At 35.6% G+C, this 17,262-nt stretch overlaps 1 protein-coding gene across 1 annotated transcript in view; it reads right to left on the bottom strand.

The window, feature by feature from the left end:
• The window catches only part of RNF180 (ring finger protein 180), a 69,360-nt gene extending 56,570 nt beyond the window's left edge, over positions 1-12,790 (bottom strand). Inside the window, exons 1-3 of the mRNA XM_031051629.2 lie at positions 12,669-12,790; positions 10,321-10,416; positions 5,854-6,777 (exon numbers count right to left, since the gene is read on the bottom strand). Coding sequence (XP_030907489.1) covers positions 5,854-6,777; positions 10,321-10,416; positions 12,669-12,770 — 1,122 coding nt within the window. The 5' untranslated portion in view covers positions 12,771-12,790. The remainder of the gene's footprint in view (positions 1-5,853; positions 6,778-10,320; positions 10,417-12,668) is intronic.
• Positions 12,791-17,262: the final 4,472 nt, after the last annotated feature.

Below are 17,262 nucleotides of genomic sequence, written 5' to 3'. Positions count from 1 at the left end.
AAAACACTGACAAACATCTTTTTATGGTATCCACTTTAAGGTGTAAGAACTGTTTTCTTCCACTGTACTCAATATCCCACTTTCTGCCTGATTTTCATGAAGAATTACATGGGTAATTGAACTCTATCTGCAAGAAATGATAATAAAAAGCTTACTACATGCAAATAAACAGCAAGTCTGTTTTCACAAAACATGCACATCCATATTTGAAAAATGACAGAACACTGATGGAAGACAAGTAGGAAGAAACCTTGCCAAATAAGAAATTGAACAGCAGATGATAAGAAAATGCACGAAACTTCAAAATAGCAATCGCATTTGTCCAAAGCCTCTTGATATGGTACCATCTATAGCGCATAGAAAGGGAAAAAGAGACAAACTGCTGCCAAGAGGACAGAGAGATTAGGTAGAGAAACTTAGATAAACAAATACTATTAATCTTACCTAACCAAATCAATGGATTTGTTAAGATTCAAAATGATGAACAAAATCTGTGTTAGAAGCAAGAAAAAAACGTATCTTTGTATCTAAAGGTGGTATAGATAGTGGTATTGGTAAAGTGAAACAAAATTCATTTAATGTACTGGTAGAGCCAGAATTCAGTAAGATCTTCCCCTGCTTCCCAAGACAGGTTTTACAGAAGTTCAGTATAGAGCACATGTGGACAAAGCTGTTAGCCCATCTCAGCACTCTGGCTGAACAACCACCTACCACTATGGCTCTCCATTAAGAAGTGAGATGATATTTTACTAATAGTAGATCAACTTAATCCCAGGAGATCTTTATCACATTCTGTCCCCACTGCGATGGGTTGCATATTGTAGTTTTCAGCATATGTCTCCAAAATTCAGTACTGCTCACACATCAGTATAAAAATAATTTCAGTATACTAGTCAATGCTACATCTACAATTAAGCCAAAGGGAGCTGGGATACTTTTAGAACAAAGAAATACAAAAGGCAGACATCCACGCAGTGGTTAATACTGTTCTAAATACAGTTATATTCCATAGATTAAGTTTTCAATCCAGAAAGATTCATCTTGTAGGAATTCTGATGCATTATTTAAATCCTCCTAAACCAGCTTACTATTAGAAACCAGATTGGTCTATTGTGCTGTGCTGCAGAGGGAAACAACATACTGCCACAGCAACTACAAAAATGGTGTTCTGCTTTTCAGTTTAGTAGTTCCCTATAGAAGAGATAGGATCACCCAGAAAAAAAATCTTTCTGTTCAGTGTTTTTTCTAATGCACAAAACCAAAATTGAATTTGCTAGCATACCAAAATATTACTTTACTGTAATATAATTAACATTCTCAGTTCAGTCTGGATTTTGGACCCACATCAAGGGGAGTACTACTTAACAATAGAAGCTGTGGACATGCTGTTTCTGGATGTGCCAATGCTGGCAGGTCTGCTACTATGGGGCTTGGTTTCTACAATATTTTTTTTATTACTGGTATTTTTTTTATTACTGGTATTTTTTCCTTTTGCAAAATTCATATATAGCATTTCCCACATTTGAGACTTTTTACCCCCCTTCCAAAAGTTTTCTAAATATTAGTAGTTACCGAAAGATAAAACACCATCAATTGTGGCTGAAATGAACAAAAGGGGTAAAAAGTACTGAGAAAACACACAAACCAAGGAATATAAATTTGTTTCCATATGAACGACTGGCATCCAGTTTTTATCTTTTTTTTCAGAATCTTAGTTGTTATTTTTCATTCTAATCATATACACAATTATTTTTAGCAACAAACCTTCTGCTATATCAGACTGGAAAACAGTCAAGATCACCTGTCCTTTCCAATTCCGGGAGCCCACTGATGTAACATTCCACATTGCACGGTTTCTTTCACTATTTAATGTTTTTCTTCCTTCACCATGTCTGCAGTCAAGCTCTTTTAAATATTTTAATGAATGCTCTTTGCTCTATTTTTTATGAATTAAATCGTTTTCTAGGACTTATTTTCTTAACCTGTGGAGATTGCTTTGCATGAAAACTAATGTGACAAGAATAATAGTGGAGTAAGCATACAGTTGGAGTTCTGTTTTCCAGTAAAGCACATTTCAGAGTTGCACTATAATTCTAGCTCTCCTCTTCCTGAGACATACTAATTTAAATCTGCAAATGAAAGCTGAGGTATTTGAATCTTCTAATCTTACTTTTTAAAAAAGTCCATGGAATTGTTTTTTCTTACCCCAATTTTTTGTTAAACATTTCTTCAATTTCTGTAGAGCTTTTAATAAACCTTCAACTAAACTTTTTTGCATTTATGAAAAGAAAGAGAATCACCTTTCTTCACCAGTGCCTCCTCTCAGCCTCCCTTAGCTAGGATCACAGTTTAGTTCTCAAGCTGCTAGCTATTTGCAATTTGCTTCTGAAACATCATTAGCACTGCACTTTAGCAAAAAGTCTAAATCACAATCAAAACTCAGAACAGCTTTTAAAAGCTACTGAACTAAAGATAAATGAAATATATAATTCCATTACAAGCTGAGAGAAGAATCAAATGATTTATTTCTTTGAGTAAGCGTTAACACCATCAAATATTTGACTCTACACACTTTTACTACTCATACAAAATTGATTATTAAAAGTAGTGAAAGCTCTCCTCAATTTGTACATAGAAGAAAATGAGATGTATAAAATATGAAAATAAGATCACTTAAAATATTTCAACAAAAGATAAAGATTTGATTAACCTTCTGGATTAAACTGTTGGATTTCTTTTAAAAAGACTATGGTGAGGAAACCTTACTTAATGAAGATGAATACATTTCTTTCTGACTGATGGTATTTTCAAAAGTGTGAGATCACTACTCAACTAAAATGTTTCTTTTCTTCATGTTCACTATGTCCATTTTCTCGTTCATGCTCCAGTCTCCAGTGCCTAGAAACAACACACCAAATCTAATGCTCAAATGAAAGGTGAAATGATTTAGTTAGAAAATGGACTGCAAGTTGCTAATAACATGAAGTGACAAATTTCTAGCATCTTCACAAAGAGATGATATATACTTCAAAGGAAATTAAAAAAAAAAACCTTCATACATTCCATCCCCATAATTCTAAATTCTATTAAATATGAATCATGTTTTTAGCTAAGTCATTTATAAAGGAAACCTTTCCCTTCTGACGTGTAATTGTTTTACTTCAGGTGTTGATAAAAAGCACTAAAAAAGCATATGATATGAGAAAAAGCATTGTACAAATAAAATCTTAGCAATAGCTGGCTTTAAAAAAAATTATGTTGTTACAGCTTTCCAGCGACAGGATGTTAGATCAAAACACAGAAAACGTTTGTTTTATTTAACGTATTGGTATAAGTTTGTACTTTGGATATGCAAAAGATATTCATATGCCAAGAGACTGACAACTTCTTCAGCTGTAACAGTGGATGCTATCTTTCCTTACATTTACTTCGGAAATGCATTTACCATACAACATCTCTTCAATAATTTATTTCACTAATTTTCTACTTTAGTTTTGCTATTTCCTACTAAAATAACTAATTATTAATCAACTTAAGAAACAATAAGTTCTTATGAAAGCTATACTGTTTGTATTACTCCTTTTTTATGCATTCTTTTTTATGCATTCTACTATTCAGCAATTGCCTCTAATTTTACTTAAAATACTTGAAGAAATTTAAAGAAAAAAAAATCTTTTGAAACAGCATTCTTTTCTCCAAATACACACATGAGGAGAAATAAATGCTTAGAAACTGGATACTGTAAAATTTAAAGGGGGGTCATGGATGAGAAACATTCCTAGATTGACCACTACAAAGCATGAAGAAATAGTTTTTAAAAAAAAAAGATGAGGAGCTTTAATTCTCCCAGTTGTTAGGAATTCCTTTTTTCCTCAAAAAAAAAAAGAAAAAATTGAAGACCCAAGCCCTGCACTCTACTTACATCTCCATGCAAGCAGCATTCAATTTACCTCAGTTTATATGTATTCAAGAGAGTTTAGTACCATGAAAACCAACTAGGAATATAAAATTTACTCAAATTCTTAACTCTGAGTCAGTAACAATTTGTAGAAGGACTACAGACCTGGGGCACAAAATCCTGTAAAATTGATAAAAAACATTCTTTTCTTATATAAAGTCTCACCTCAAACTCTCTCCTTGTGCATTTGATGTGGTCCTTGTCATAATACATAGTAAACCTCATAAATATGACAGTATTCTTGTTTTGTTGTTCATACAATTGTTGAACCTTGATTTTTATCTGCCACAAGTCATCTTATGTAACTACAACTTAGTCTGCTCTTCACTCTATCTGTGTAATAAGAATCCATGCTGGAATTCTGGCACGCACCTAACTGCACACCACTGCAACCTGCCTCCATAAACAGGTCACTGTCTAAGCTGTGGGACAGCAAGCCTCATAAATTGTTACAATCCAGGTTCTTTGTGGGCTTCTAGAAAAATTATAATAGTTTCCAATACTCACAGACTATACAAGAAAGAAGCATACAGTATTTCTATAATTATAGGCTGTTCATAAATATTTCCTTGGAATAGTAATCAATATAACCTTGGAACAGAAGCAAGAGAGATCTTTCACAAAATTATTACAAGCTCCAGGCATTAGCAAACAATACAAACATAAAACAAGATATATACAAAAAGGAATTTAGAACATAAATGCTTCATTTTCTTGGCTATGGCACCAGTAACAAGAATTATTACTAGTACTTGCAATTCTTAGGCATAAGTAGTTATTAGCATACCCTAGCAATATATCAGAAACCTAAAAAAACCCCATAAACACAACTGTTGTGCACACACACACATAAAATGCAAGCATCCAGCTCAGGCATTAAGAGCTTTCCCTTGTGGAACAGAAAGCGGAAGCTTGGGTCCCTCTGCTGTTAGCAGGCTAGCTCACTCCTGCTCTTCACCACAGATCCTGCATCAGGGTAGGCCTCTGGAGACAACTGCAGATCAGAGGCTTATCACTCCTACTTAAAATGCAAGGTTTATATACTTCAGCTCAACAACAGAGTGCATTCTGCCACAATACAACATTTATGGGCACGTTTTGGCTTACAGCAAGACAGAAAAAATGGCTGACAGATAAAAGTTACCACATTACAAAATGAACTTACAGTCACAGCCTATGCATTTACAAAGAAATTGAAAAGTCTGAACAAGCCTGTTTTCTTGGACTGCCACCCAAAAAGCTTTATTTAAATGTAAAAATTAGATGTACAGTGCCTTTAACAGAAAGAGCTTAGAAGAGATTCACCTCACATTAGGGTTCTGCTACACTGAAGTACTTCTCAAAAGAGCCCTTAAATTAAATACTTCACATTGTCATTTATAAAAACTCTTTCACTCCACTCACTGAGAGGTTTATACTCTATTTTCTTTACTATCTGACTGCTTAAGCCTATGTGGGAAGTATACTGGAAATCATGGTTACACAGTATTACAGATCAGCTTCCTATTTTAAGTACTGCTGTAATAAAACACGCATATTTACAGGAGGGTTGTGAGAACACTGAAGAGAAAGGACTGCAAGTGGATTAAACACTGAATAAACTTTAACCTACTATTTTCCACTTCAAATTTATTATTACATTACAAACCAATAAGAAGGCCAATAGAAACTAGTTATATCTACCCACCAAGCTTTGATTTTACACAGAAAAAAACCCATACTGGTTTGAGTTAGAAAAAGTACATCTAGGAAGATGCAACAAATCCTGGTCTGTAGGACACGACTCTGGACAATACCATGCTAAGCTGTATTAAGGGACAGCATAAAAAAAAATAAAATAAAATTACAAAAGCAAGGCTAAGTTTGCAAAAAAAGCATCATAATTAAACACCTACCTGCTTCTGTAGCCACCGTTCTCTCCTTCTTTGTTTTCTTCTCAAGCTTTTCAACTTGTTTCTTTCTCTCTTACTCAGCCTTTGGTTGAAAGAAATACCTGTAGGCTGCACGAAATCAACAGGTGTGATGTACTGTTCCTCTTCCACAGCATTTGTAGGTGAAGAAAGATTCATCACAAAAGGTGACCCATCAGCAATGGCATTTCCAGAAGATTGTCCAGGAACTTCAAAATCATGCTCACTTTCTGTTTCTTTATGTAGCAATGTGGTAAAGGAAGTAACTTGAAACCTTTTTTGTAATTTGTCAGCACTGGAATTAGACAGGTCCTTCAAAGGATTAACATCTTTCCTATTGGACTCTAACTGCAAGCCACTTCGTGTGTAAACAGGTGGATTTTTGTTTTGGCTACTGTAAATTGTTTCATATAATGCAGGTGACAAAACAAGTCTCTCTCTGATACTTAAATCCAAACTGTGTGATCTTCTGTGAAAAGCTTTTAGTTTGCATGTATCATTCATAGGATAGAAAGCAGAAATACTTCTCTTCTGATTTAAAGGAAATGTTTTACTTCTCTCAAAACTGGGAGCTCTTACTTCTAGACAAAGTGCTTCTGTTAATCTGCCAGTATTATTATTATTCCTGGCCATGCACGAAAGCCCTTGATTTTTGATTTCCAAAGTTGCAGTTACCACTTCATGGCAGGCATCCTTGCTAAAGCCAGAGTGAATTTTGAGGAGAGGTAAGTGCTTCCCTGGTGGTTTTGCCAGTTTAATGGAGAAAGCTGGCTGATAGTCAGTCCGACTTTTACAGAAGTGTATATCTACTAACTGTCCACAGGAACATTTTTTGTTGCAAACAAAGTTAAAGCCCCCTAAGCGCGCTTCACAGAACGGGCAGTGCAGTTTCCCAATTGTCCATTGTGCCTATTGATAAGAAAAAAAAATCAGAAGCATTCATTGCAAACAAATCATTAAGAAATCATTACTAGAGTTACTTTGGTCTGTTAATAAAAAGGTTTACTCTTTGGTTTTCAAATATAACAAATGAGACTTCACAGCAGAAAGCAAATCCACCAGAAATAATGTTTTGGTCAAAATTCTGCTTGCTGCAGTGATAACTTACTCTAAGAACTCTAGAACACACATTTCAAAATGTAGTTTTAAAAATATGTTTTAAAAATTGTCCATAGATAGAATTATGCTGCAATACTAAGGAAAACATTAGCTCCTTTGAAGCAGCAAAATCAGTTTACCATGTTAATCTGGAATTGGCAAGCACAGTTTCTCAGCTGAGTCTTCTGAATGCTGATACATTTCTTGCATACTAAGTACAGTGGAAGGACTTTTCTTACAAAAAAGAATACAGCTTTTTGCTTTGTTTACAAAAGCTTGAAATGGCATTTGCATTTTGGTGTATATATTATTACAGCATAATCTCTGTACAAATACTATAGAAAATCCTTAATACACTATCTGTAAGGAGACAGTTATTTTCATTACTTGTTATTCTATGAATTTCATTTCAATCTTAAAGGCACTTTTCAAAAGAAAATATGTATCAAAGATCTATAAACTCTTACATATTAGCACACTTATTACTAAATTCAGTAAATATCTCAGCAGAAATATTTTTGAGGATTAAAGTTATGCAAGTGTTTGTAGGATCAAAGCCTGTATGAGAAACAACATTATCAGCTCCAGTCACATATTATTCAATAGTGTGCCTAAAGTGGGGCTGAGCCATAAATACAGAAGCTGAACATTTCTAGTTAAAGCATTGCTTTAAGTTGCAGATGTCTTTCAAGGTAGTTTGACAAGATGATTCTATGACTGATGCTTGTCTGATTGAATGCTTCAGAAAGTTTCAGTAAAATCACTTTTGCAGTTTCAGAAAAAAAACAAACAATCTTGTGCAGAAAAAAAAGATTATTTTTCATATGCAATGCTAGAAAAACTTCTGAAAACACTTCTTTGAGAAACATACTCCTCCTGCCTTGTGGGTTAATACTGCAAAACATCACAAACCTTCAAAGATGTGCCTTTCACTGCACTTAAGAGATTCTGTTTAAATCTGGATATGTTTTTAACATAGAGAAAAAAACATCTCAGTTGACATATGTCCAAAGGCTTTCAAATCCCTGAAAATTCCTTGAACATGCACAGTCACTCTCAGTTTAGAAGGCTGACCAATCTATGCATATGCCATTTCCAAAGAAGAATTAAGATGGCTCAGAGATTTACTGTAAGTCTCCTACACTTCATATCCAGGTGTCATGGGCTATGCACTGAAATTCAGAGAAAGCCCTCTCTAGTGCTGCTAATGTGTCTTTCTGCCACTTGGGCATTATGGAACAGAAACTGGGATCTCCAAACGGAGAGAAAGAGTGATTCATGAATGTCTGGGAAGAAAGCTAGAAGCCTGGCAAAACTGGGAATTCAATAGATGATAGGAAGAAAAAGGACATCTCTAGGTCGTATGTGCAGAGAAACTGGGAGATGAGGTGCAGTACAAGGGAGTCCAGGACTGATTTAGCATGAGTTTGGCAATGGACTGATAAAGCATTGACTCAGTAAAATAAGTAACAGCCTACTACTGGAGGAGGTGGTAGGGGGAAAATCAGCAAGATACGAAAAGGAGCTGAGGGTACACAGATTTCCTGATGGACAGCATAAAGAGGAAAAACTGAGACAGGTTAGTCAAAGAAGCTCATACAAGTGAAGAGTGATGGGAAAAAGAAAATGTAGGCAAATAAAGTTCACTAGTATCACTACCCAAATATTTGTGATTATTGAAGTTTACACTAATGTGTGCATGAAACCTAATGAGATTGGTTAAGAACAGGGACAGATGGCAAAAAAGAACTAGCTGGGAAACAGTGGGTTTTTACAGCCTGCAAATAGACTTTGTGCTTATGTAAAATGATTTAGCCTTTGATTCAGGAGTCATAAGAGAGAAAATAACACATGATCACAAAATTATTCAGAGCCCAAGAGATCTGGGGATAAGTCAGAATTGCTTAAAAAACCCACACATCTGTCCATAAACCCACAGGATTCTTCCAGAGAAGTCAGAAGTGAATGAGGCAAGAGTTCCCAGGATACTAAAGCGCAAAATGAACACTAAGACACTGAAGATATTCACAGAGAATTGCATTCTCTGCCTCTGCCACCAGCAGAGCACTGCTCCTCTGCAATCTTGAGCAATTAAGCCTTTCCTGACCTGTCTACATGTTCTGTATTTCCCAGGTCTCCAACCTGACCCTCTAGGCTTTCAAAAGCAGAAGGCCAGCCATTTACAGCTAAAGGTGAAAAGAGCAGTATTACTACCAATACTGAATCCAATATTACTGAAATAATATACAATGCAAAGTAGTGTAAAAACCTCCATTCCTATGATCAGGCATTCAAGATCAGGCAGTTCTGTAAAGTGAGGAAATACTTCATCACTCCTAATTTTCACATACACCACCAAGATTAATGTTTGTGAAACAGATACACTATTCTGTCATGCACTATTGAAGAGATGAGTAATTTTAAAATTAATTAATGTTTAACAAAATAAAACAGAGAGCAATACAATGAGGAAAGATGAAACAATTTTTCCTGATTTTTGAATGCTTAGGTTTACAATCATGTTTTTTTCTTTCACATATTCAGGGTACATTTGCTTAGACTGAAGTTACTTGCAGTGTAATAAAACTTAGACACTGAAGTGTAAGCAAAATGCAGGTATCACTTCTCTTAAAAATCAAAGATCCATCAGAGAAAAACTGTAGGGCAAAGGAAAAGCACTGTTTCTGCTTATTATATCTATTCAACATTAACTTGTAGACTTAAGCCAAAGAAAATACTTAATTCAAGCAACAGTACAACAGAAAAGTTGTGGGATGGTTTGTCATTTCAGATGGGGAGTTAAAACTCAAAAGCAGTGACACTGGCTTGTCATCAGGCCTTTGAATTTGCTTTCTATTGATGTGACAAAATAACACCTTAAATATAAAAGACTTCACATCATATTCTGGCAACTGCAATCTTAACAAACGCCAGCGCAGTTTTATGGAGAAACATGCTTCTTACTGTCACTGTCAACATATGTGCCAGTACTGCAAGACACGATGACCAAGACAAACCAAAACCCAAAGCCTAGATAATAGAATTTTAAGCACTGGAACTGTTGCAGAGGTGCCTGCAACAGTTGTTTGGACAAACTGAAATACATTCATTTATAAATGGGCAGGAACAGAATTTATCACTTGTAGGCTTTGTGCCTACGTAAAAAAAAACCCCAACATGTAAGATCAAAAAAAATGCCTCTGTAAATGGTAATGACAGAAGTTACCAAGAGCCCCCTTAGTTACAGGGTCTCTGTAAAACACGTGGACCTTGGAAGAAAAATGCCCTTGAAATTTGTTTCTCTTACTTATTTCACATTTAGGATTATAAAGAGGCAAGTAAAAAATTATCTACCTTTTCAATAACACATTTCACCCACTCTGGAATTGCTTCTAATTTCACATGCCATACGTTGCAAGGCTCCTGAGCAGCAGATGAAGGTTGAGATGTCTGTTAAAAAAAAAAAAAAGAAAGAATTATTGTCCTGATACTCAACTTTATTTAAGATTTTTTTTTGTCTAAATATACCCAGGAGTCAGCTTCCTAAATTCAGTAAATATTAACAAATGACAGAACTCAAAGATGTTGGTGCATTCCTTAAGCTAAAAATCAGGTAAATGCTGTCAATATTTCTCTATTTTGGACAGACTTCACTGTGGAGATGCAGGCATTTGGAGGTGGTTTCATTTTATTAACAAAAAAGTGTGCAACTTATGATCTCCCAAGTATATTCAGAAATCTGTTTCAGAAGCACTATCAGCTGGCACAATTTTCCAGTAAAGAAAGCAGAATTTAAGTTGTAGTTTATATAAAGACTGTTTTTAGTACCACACAACTGTGCCAAAAATATTTTAAATTATTTCTCTAATGCTTGTTAGAGTAACTAGCAGAGAAATCAGGGACTCTTAGTAGCTTTTGATTTTTAACTGTGACAATGTGACTAACTGAAGAGAAAACAAAATCTTAAGAACTGTAGCATTTCATTAATTGATCCTAACATAAAAACAATTACCTAACTGCTTTTTAGCACAGAAGTGATACAACTGTAATTACATCTTTCAATATGATTTAGAATGTCAGTAAAGTTCTAAAGATGGCTAAAAGGATAAGAGAACTGGTGAGAAAGTCTTAAAACCTGTTGTTAAAATTTATGAATATGGAATATCACTGACTCCTATGTTATGAAACTCATAGGAATAAACTTCATTATGCTAAAAATTGAAAGTGGGGCTATACACAGAAGACAGAAACTTTTAGAAATTCTCCAAGTAATGACAGCAGACAGATAGAATGGTTTGCCATGTCTATGCTACCATCTTTCTTCTATCTTTGGACAGTACCTGTACTTCAGCCTGGATGTAATTCTGATTTAAGGTGCTTATACTGCATTCGTAACTTCAACAATGGGTTTTAAGGTCTGTTCTAAGATTTTTCTCTTTTACTCGTGTTTCAGCTATGTCTTTGACTAAAGGTCTAAAATTCATCAGGGAGAGATAACATACTGAAAACATTTCTCATCATAGTACAATCTGCCTCCCAGTGTCTTGGGAAGTAGCACTAAATTACATTATTTTATCTGCTATCCTACTTAATTAGGGAAGGAGATGCTTCAGTCTTGTGCACAGTGATGGTAGATCTCCACTAACAACTAAAAGCTCCACCACAGGGCACAGAAATCTCCTTCTTTTCACTACGTCTTTCCCACTAAAGAAGTTGAAATTTCCCTCCCATACGCCCAAAAGCTGCTTCAAATGATGGACAAAATAAAGACTCCCAAGTATGAAAGTTATTACAGAACCTCAAGCTCTGTAAGAAGACTGATTAAAATAATAATAACAATAATAATTATATCAGGATCTAAAAAATAACAACTTAGATCTACCTCTATTGCTTATACCATCCTCCAGTGCCAAAAAGAATGGTGTTACATTTCTAGTGTATTAATAAAAACATTAATAAAACTTCCCTTCTATTTGCTTTTTTGCTTTGATTGAAGATCATGCAATGAAAGCACAGTTTTTTGGCATATTTGGAAAGACACTAATTCTTTATGATTACTAACTGCCATTATAAAGCAGAGGAAATACTCTGTCATTGTTTTATTCCCTGTGATTATTTTTCTGTTCATTTTAATATATTAACAGAATAATGTAAATGACTAAGTGGCGTTTTAGCCTTACAGAACATGCTCCCCCCTCGGGGCAGGCTAATCTGAGCTATTTTTGTGCACAGACTATCCCCTACTTTTTCAAAATGAAGAGCAAAAGTTTCTGATGTAGGAAACTCTCAATGCACACTCAACTACCACAGCAGAAATCAGTGTCTGTATTTAAAACACTCCTTAGAAAAAAAGACTTCTCTATTAATAGTTATTAAAACAAAAACATTACTTCATTAAAACTGTCAAAAGAATAAGAACCCAGTCTTATATGAAAAATGGTAACACTATATACTCCACACAATCTAGTAGTCAAATGAGTCACGAATACCAGCCTTCCTATTGCAGAACAAAAAGGTGATTACTGCTTGCTTGGCTTCTGTAGCATGGCTGCTTACATACTCTCTGTGGAATTTTCCATATTTTAGTACTTATCTTCACAGATTATTAATTAATAACTGAGGGCACACCTAATTTCTTCTCCTTTATTTAAAACCAATGACAATGGAAAATGTTACAAACTCCCTCCATGTGCTATACTTACATTAGAAGGTTCTTTCTTATGAGATTTTTCAAGGCAAACAGAATTTGCTACATATTTTCTGCATCTCCAGCAACGCAGAACATCAGCCTCTTGGTTATTCATTTCAACTTGTGATTCTTCAGTTCTGTATGGCTACCTGTAAAGACATACATACAAAAAATTCAATTCAGTCACCTGTTGAAACCACAGATGGTTTCTTTTTGTGACCCAGATGTCTATCAATAGCCTCTTCTATATAGAGGAGACATTATTTACAAACTTTCTCTGATCTTATGTAGCATATCACCTAGACATTTTTAATAGCAAAAATGAAAAGAGTTGTTTTTATTTCCAGGTTGCATACATTACTAAAAGGTAACAACAAGACCTAATTTAAAAACACACACCCCAAACAAAGAGTGAAACCCACAAACTTCCTCAATGTTTAGATAAAAGACAATTCCAGTTTTCCCAGAATATGCCTGTAAGTAATTTCTATAATTTAAGACTTCATTAATTTAAGGTGGCCAAGCAAAGTATCATGGAAGAGACACTCACAGAAAAGGCAGAATTCACACTGGAAACCTGTCTTGTTTATGACAAAAACGTGATGATTCAATGCCTTGACTAAATCAGAATCTCTCTTAAGTTTTTATTAACCTTGCTGTGTCAGCACTGCTACCTTCTGTATCAGACACATTTCAAAAGTGTAATGTATAAAAATCCTGGACCTCTCTATGAATGACTTCTTTTTTTTTCCAAATAAATTCAGGCTCTGAAAGATTTTTACAGGCTGTGTGTATCACTTTGCAGTGATAAATGAGGCATTAGACTTCAAAGGGTATTGAAAAAATTATTACCAGTTATGAATTTGCTTTTATCTCTCAAACATTTTAAAGTTGTTCTAATTAATTTATTGTTCACAATTTTGTAACATGCTGGTAGAATGAATTTAATCTTATCACAGCTCAGTAAGAACTTCAAATCTAACACCAACCAGGAAGGACTGAAAAGACTTTACATAAAGCTAGCTCAGATGTGTTTTTCAGGTACAGCCAAATCCCTAGCGATTAAAATATATTCTTGAAATGTACTACAGTTAGTGATATACATCTTGCATACCTTATATGCTGTATATGTGTACTCAAATAGTATATATTTAAGCCTCTGTATATGTCCTGTTCCTCTTATGCTAATTGTTATAGAAAAACCTGTTTTGCTATCTGTTGAACAGCTGCTTCATTTGGGGCTAATACTGGGGTGGGGTATAAAACTATTAGTGGTAATCTGAACCAAAAGATAAATGACTGACAGATGAATGCATTTCTTATATTTAAAAGACAAGGTTCAAGTCATGCAAACAAAGGCTGCCCAGGGATCATTGGCATTTGAAGTGATGTAAACATCCCTCTCAACTGAATTATATTTAGCAAGCAAACACAGTTGTACTGCAAAATAAAAGCTCTTTTTTTTATACTTATACACTTTAAAATGACCTTCATATTTCTGCATGTATCTTTAATTTTAAAATACCCTTTCCTGACAGAAAGATATATATAATAATAATAATATCATAACCTGCACAGCATAGGTTGTATTTTGTGTAACAAAGAATGCTAATAGTGAACTCATTAAAAAAAAAAAAAACAACAGAAAACAAGCCATCAGAATGTAAATACTTTTTAAGACTATCCCACAGTAGACTGAAGTGTTCCTCTGGCTTCATAGAATTTAAAAAGGAAAATTCCTGTAGGTCTTCATGTATATGTCTTTTGCAGTTCTTACATAGAAAGAAAAGCTATAAATGCATTCTAACACATTGCACAGGTTTCTATGCATAACACAGAATAACAGACTTACAGAAATAGTTAGGGTTGGAAAGGACCTGAAGATCATCAATTTCCAACCCCCCTGCCACGGGCAGGGACACCTCACACTAAACCATGTCATCCAAGTCTCTGTCCAACCCGGCCTTGAACACTGCCAGGGATGGAGCATTCACAACCTCTCTGGGCAATCCATTCCAGTGCCTCACCACCCTAACAGTAAAGAATTTCTTCCTTATATCCAATCTAAGTTTCTCCTGTTTAAGTCTTAACCAGTTACCCCTTGTCCTACCACTACAGTCCTAATGAAGAGTCCCTCACCAGCATCCCTGTATGCCCCCTTCAGATACTGGAAGGCTGCTATGAGGTCTGCACACAGCCTTCTCTTCTCCAAGATGAACAGCCCCAACTTTCTCAGCCTGTCTTCATAAGGAAGGTGCTCCAGCCCCTTCATCATCCTTATGGTCTTCCTCCAGAAAGCCAAACATATCCTGGGCTGCATCAAAAGGAGCATGACCAGCAGGTCGAAGGAGGTGATCCTACCCCTCTACTCTGCTCTTGTGAGACCTCCCTTGGAGCATTGTGTGCAGTTCTGGTGTCATCAACATAAAAAGGATATGGAACTGTTGGAACAAGTCCAGAGGAGGACCATGAGGATGATCAACTATAGTGGTCTGGATATATTTTAAAAAGGTTTTATTTGTATTGTTTTATCTCTAAAACTGTTAAAGGCAACTTGTTCTCACCTTGCTTTGTCTCTCAGCAAAAAATGCCAACATAAAGAGAAAATATTCCAGTTTGCCACTCAGAAACTAAACAGGGTCTGTCTCACTGGATCTTTCCAGCTTGGCACTGAGCCATGTTTGTTGTGGCTGTCCTGCTTTCAGTTCAGTTGCTTTGTGTGAGTTCATGCTTCCCTCCAGAATAGTATGTAGACTTATCAAAGTGTTAAAAAGCCTGTGCTCCTTCATGTGTCTTGTTTTATTTCTTTCAAATGTTCTTCTATGCTTCAGTCCCAGAAAAGCCAAGAGCAGAGGGTCCTAAGACCTCCTTCCCAAGTCAGGCTTTCAGCTCCTTTTCCTGCATACCATTTGTCTTTCTCTTACAGACCTTTGACAGAGACTTCACACCCTTCCCAAACTATTTAATTACCTTCTTATCTTCTATTATTTTAATTCTTCCCCAATATATACCCTGAATTTTCTTGCAATTTCCCTTATTCACCGTGAATACAGAGAACAACTCTTTTTCTCCATAAAGAAAATTTTACAACTTTAAACACCTACTAGATACATTAGCTCTCCTTCAAACTTGACTTTGTGCTAAATAAACCCACTTCTTGCTCTCTTTCTTCACCAATCATGGTTTCTTGATCTCCAGCTGCCACTGCTGTTTAGTGAACTCTTCAAATAGGTCACCTATTCTTTCATAGCAGTGTTTAAATCTGGACGCAGAACTCAAAATAAAGTTTTCACTGTCTAGGGAGCACACTAGACCACTCGTATAAATTTTCGAGGGTAAAAAAGAATTGAGAATGCCTCACTATGGTGAAAATGAATACAAAATATTCACTGGATTCATTTGAAAATGTTGTTTCTTACAGTTATAAGGGCAGGTAACTGGAACATTAAATAACAACTCCCAACAACAAATAATTTTTAAGGAATTTCAGCATGAGATTTTTAAGATTTTCAGATTCATACATGCTCGTCAGCATGTTAAAGGAAGAGGAAACAGGAACCGCATTTTTTCCCCTCTTCCCATTTTGTCTGGAAAACCTAGGAGCAACACCACAGAAAGCTAGTGGAACTAGTCACAAAGAAAACAACAAAAAATAGGTGAAGGACCAAGCAGCAGACAGGAGTCAGAGAAATGGTACAAAGCTTATCAGCCTCGTGTTTATTCAGCACTCCTTGAATGGGACACTTTCCCTTCTAGCATCCTCTCACTAGTAAGAAGTCCTCTTTGATATTTATATTTAAGTTCCTTATACAATCTGAAGTGTACAATGCATTAAGCTTTGCCCGTTTCTTCTTCAAAAAGATTGCAGGAAAACATGAAGTAAAGCCCCAAGAAAAAATTCTCAAAAGTTACAAATCAAGAACTAAATACAAGCCCCTAAATTTCTATCGAAAACCTGGCCTAGAATTTTTCAGCTAGCTTGCCCCTAATCCCCAAATGCATAAATTGAAAAAGAAAAAAAAATAGTACAGTGGCACAGTGGTTCTCAATGCCTTTTTGTTCAGTCACCTGTGATCCTTTCAGACTACTGCAGCCATGGACACTACAACAATAATTAGGTCACGAGAAATAAGGGCACAGAAACTTGAGCATTAGTTAACAAGAGTCTTGAAAAAATATTAGATGAGTGGCACCTTTGAAGGAGGATGACATGACAGAAGCTAGATGAGCTGTCCTAGCCAACAAGTGTCCATACAAGAAGTTCCTGCTCCCAGAAAGGCAGGAACTGACACTTTGCTAGGAAGAGAAACAATCATGAAAGGCATTCTGCTACAAAAACACCCTTGCTGCTATTGTGTGATCTCCTAAGTGTTTATTCCTTAAGAGACACTTTTAAATACATCATCAATGTTTCTCAATAAAATAGGATTTAGATTGGAAGACAGAAAACAAAGTTTAAAGAACTGCTTCCAGGCTGCCAGAAGAGCAAGGCAGCAAGGTGCACAAGAGCTGTGCCACCTGCTCCTGTGCCAGCCCCTGCCCAACTATGAACTGCCCTACAAGATCAGCTGTTGCTGTGTGATCAGCTCCCCTATCACGGCCCACTG

This window comes from Melopsittacus undulatus, chromosome Z (assembly GCF_012275295.1).
Source record: "Melopsittacus undulatus isolate bMelUnd1 chromosome Z, bMelUnd1.mat.Z, whole genome shotgun sequence".
NCBI classification, from domain to species: Eukaryota; Metazoa; Chordata; class Aves; order Psittaciformes; family Psittaculidae; genus Melopsittacus; species Melopsittacus undulatus.
This window is presented reverse-complemented; position numbering and strand designations above follow the sequence as displayed.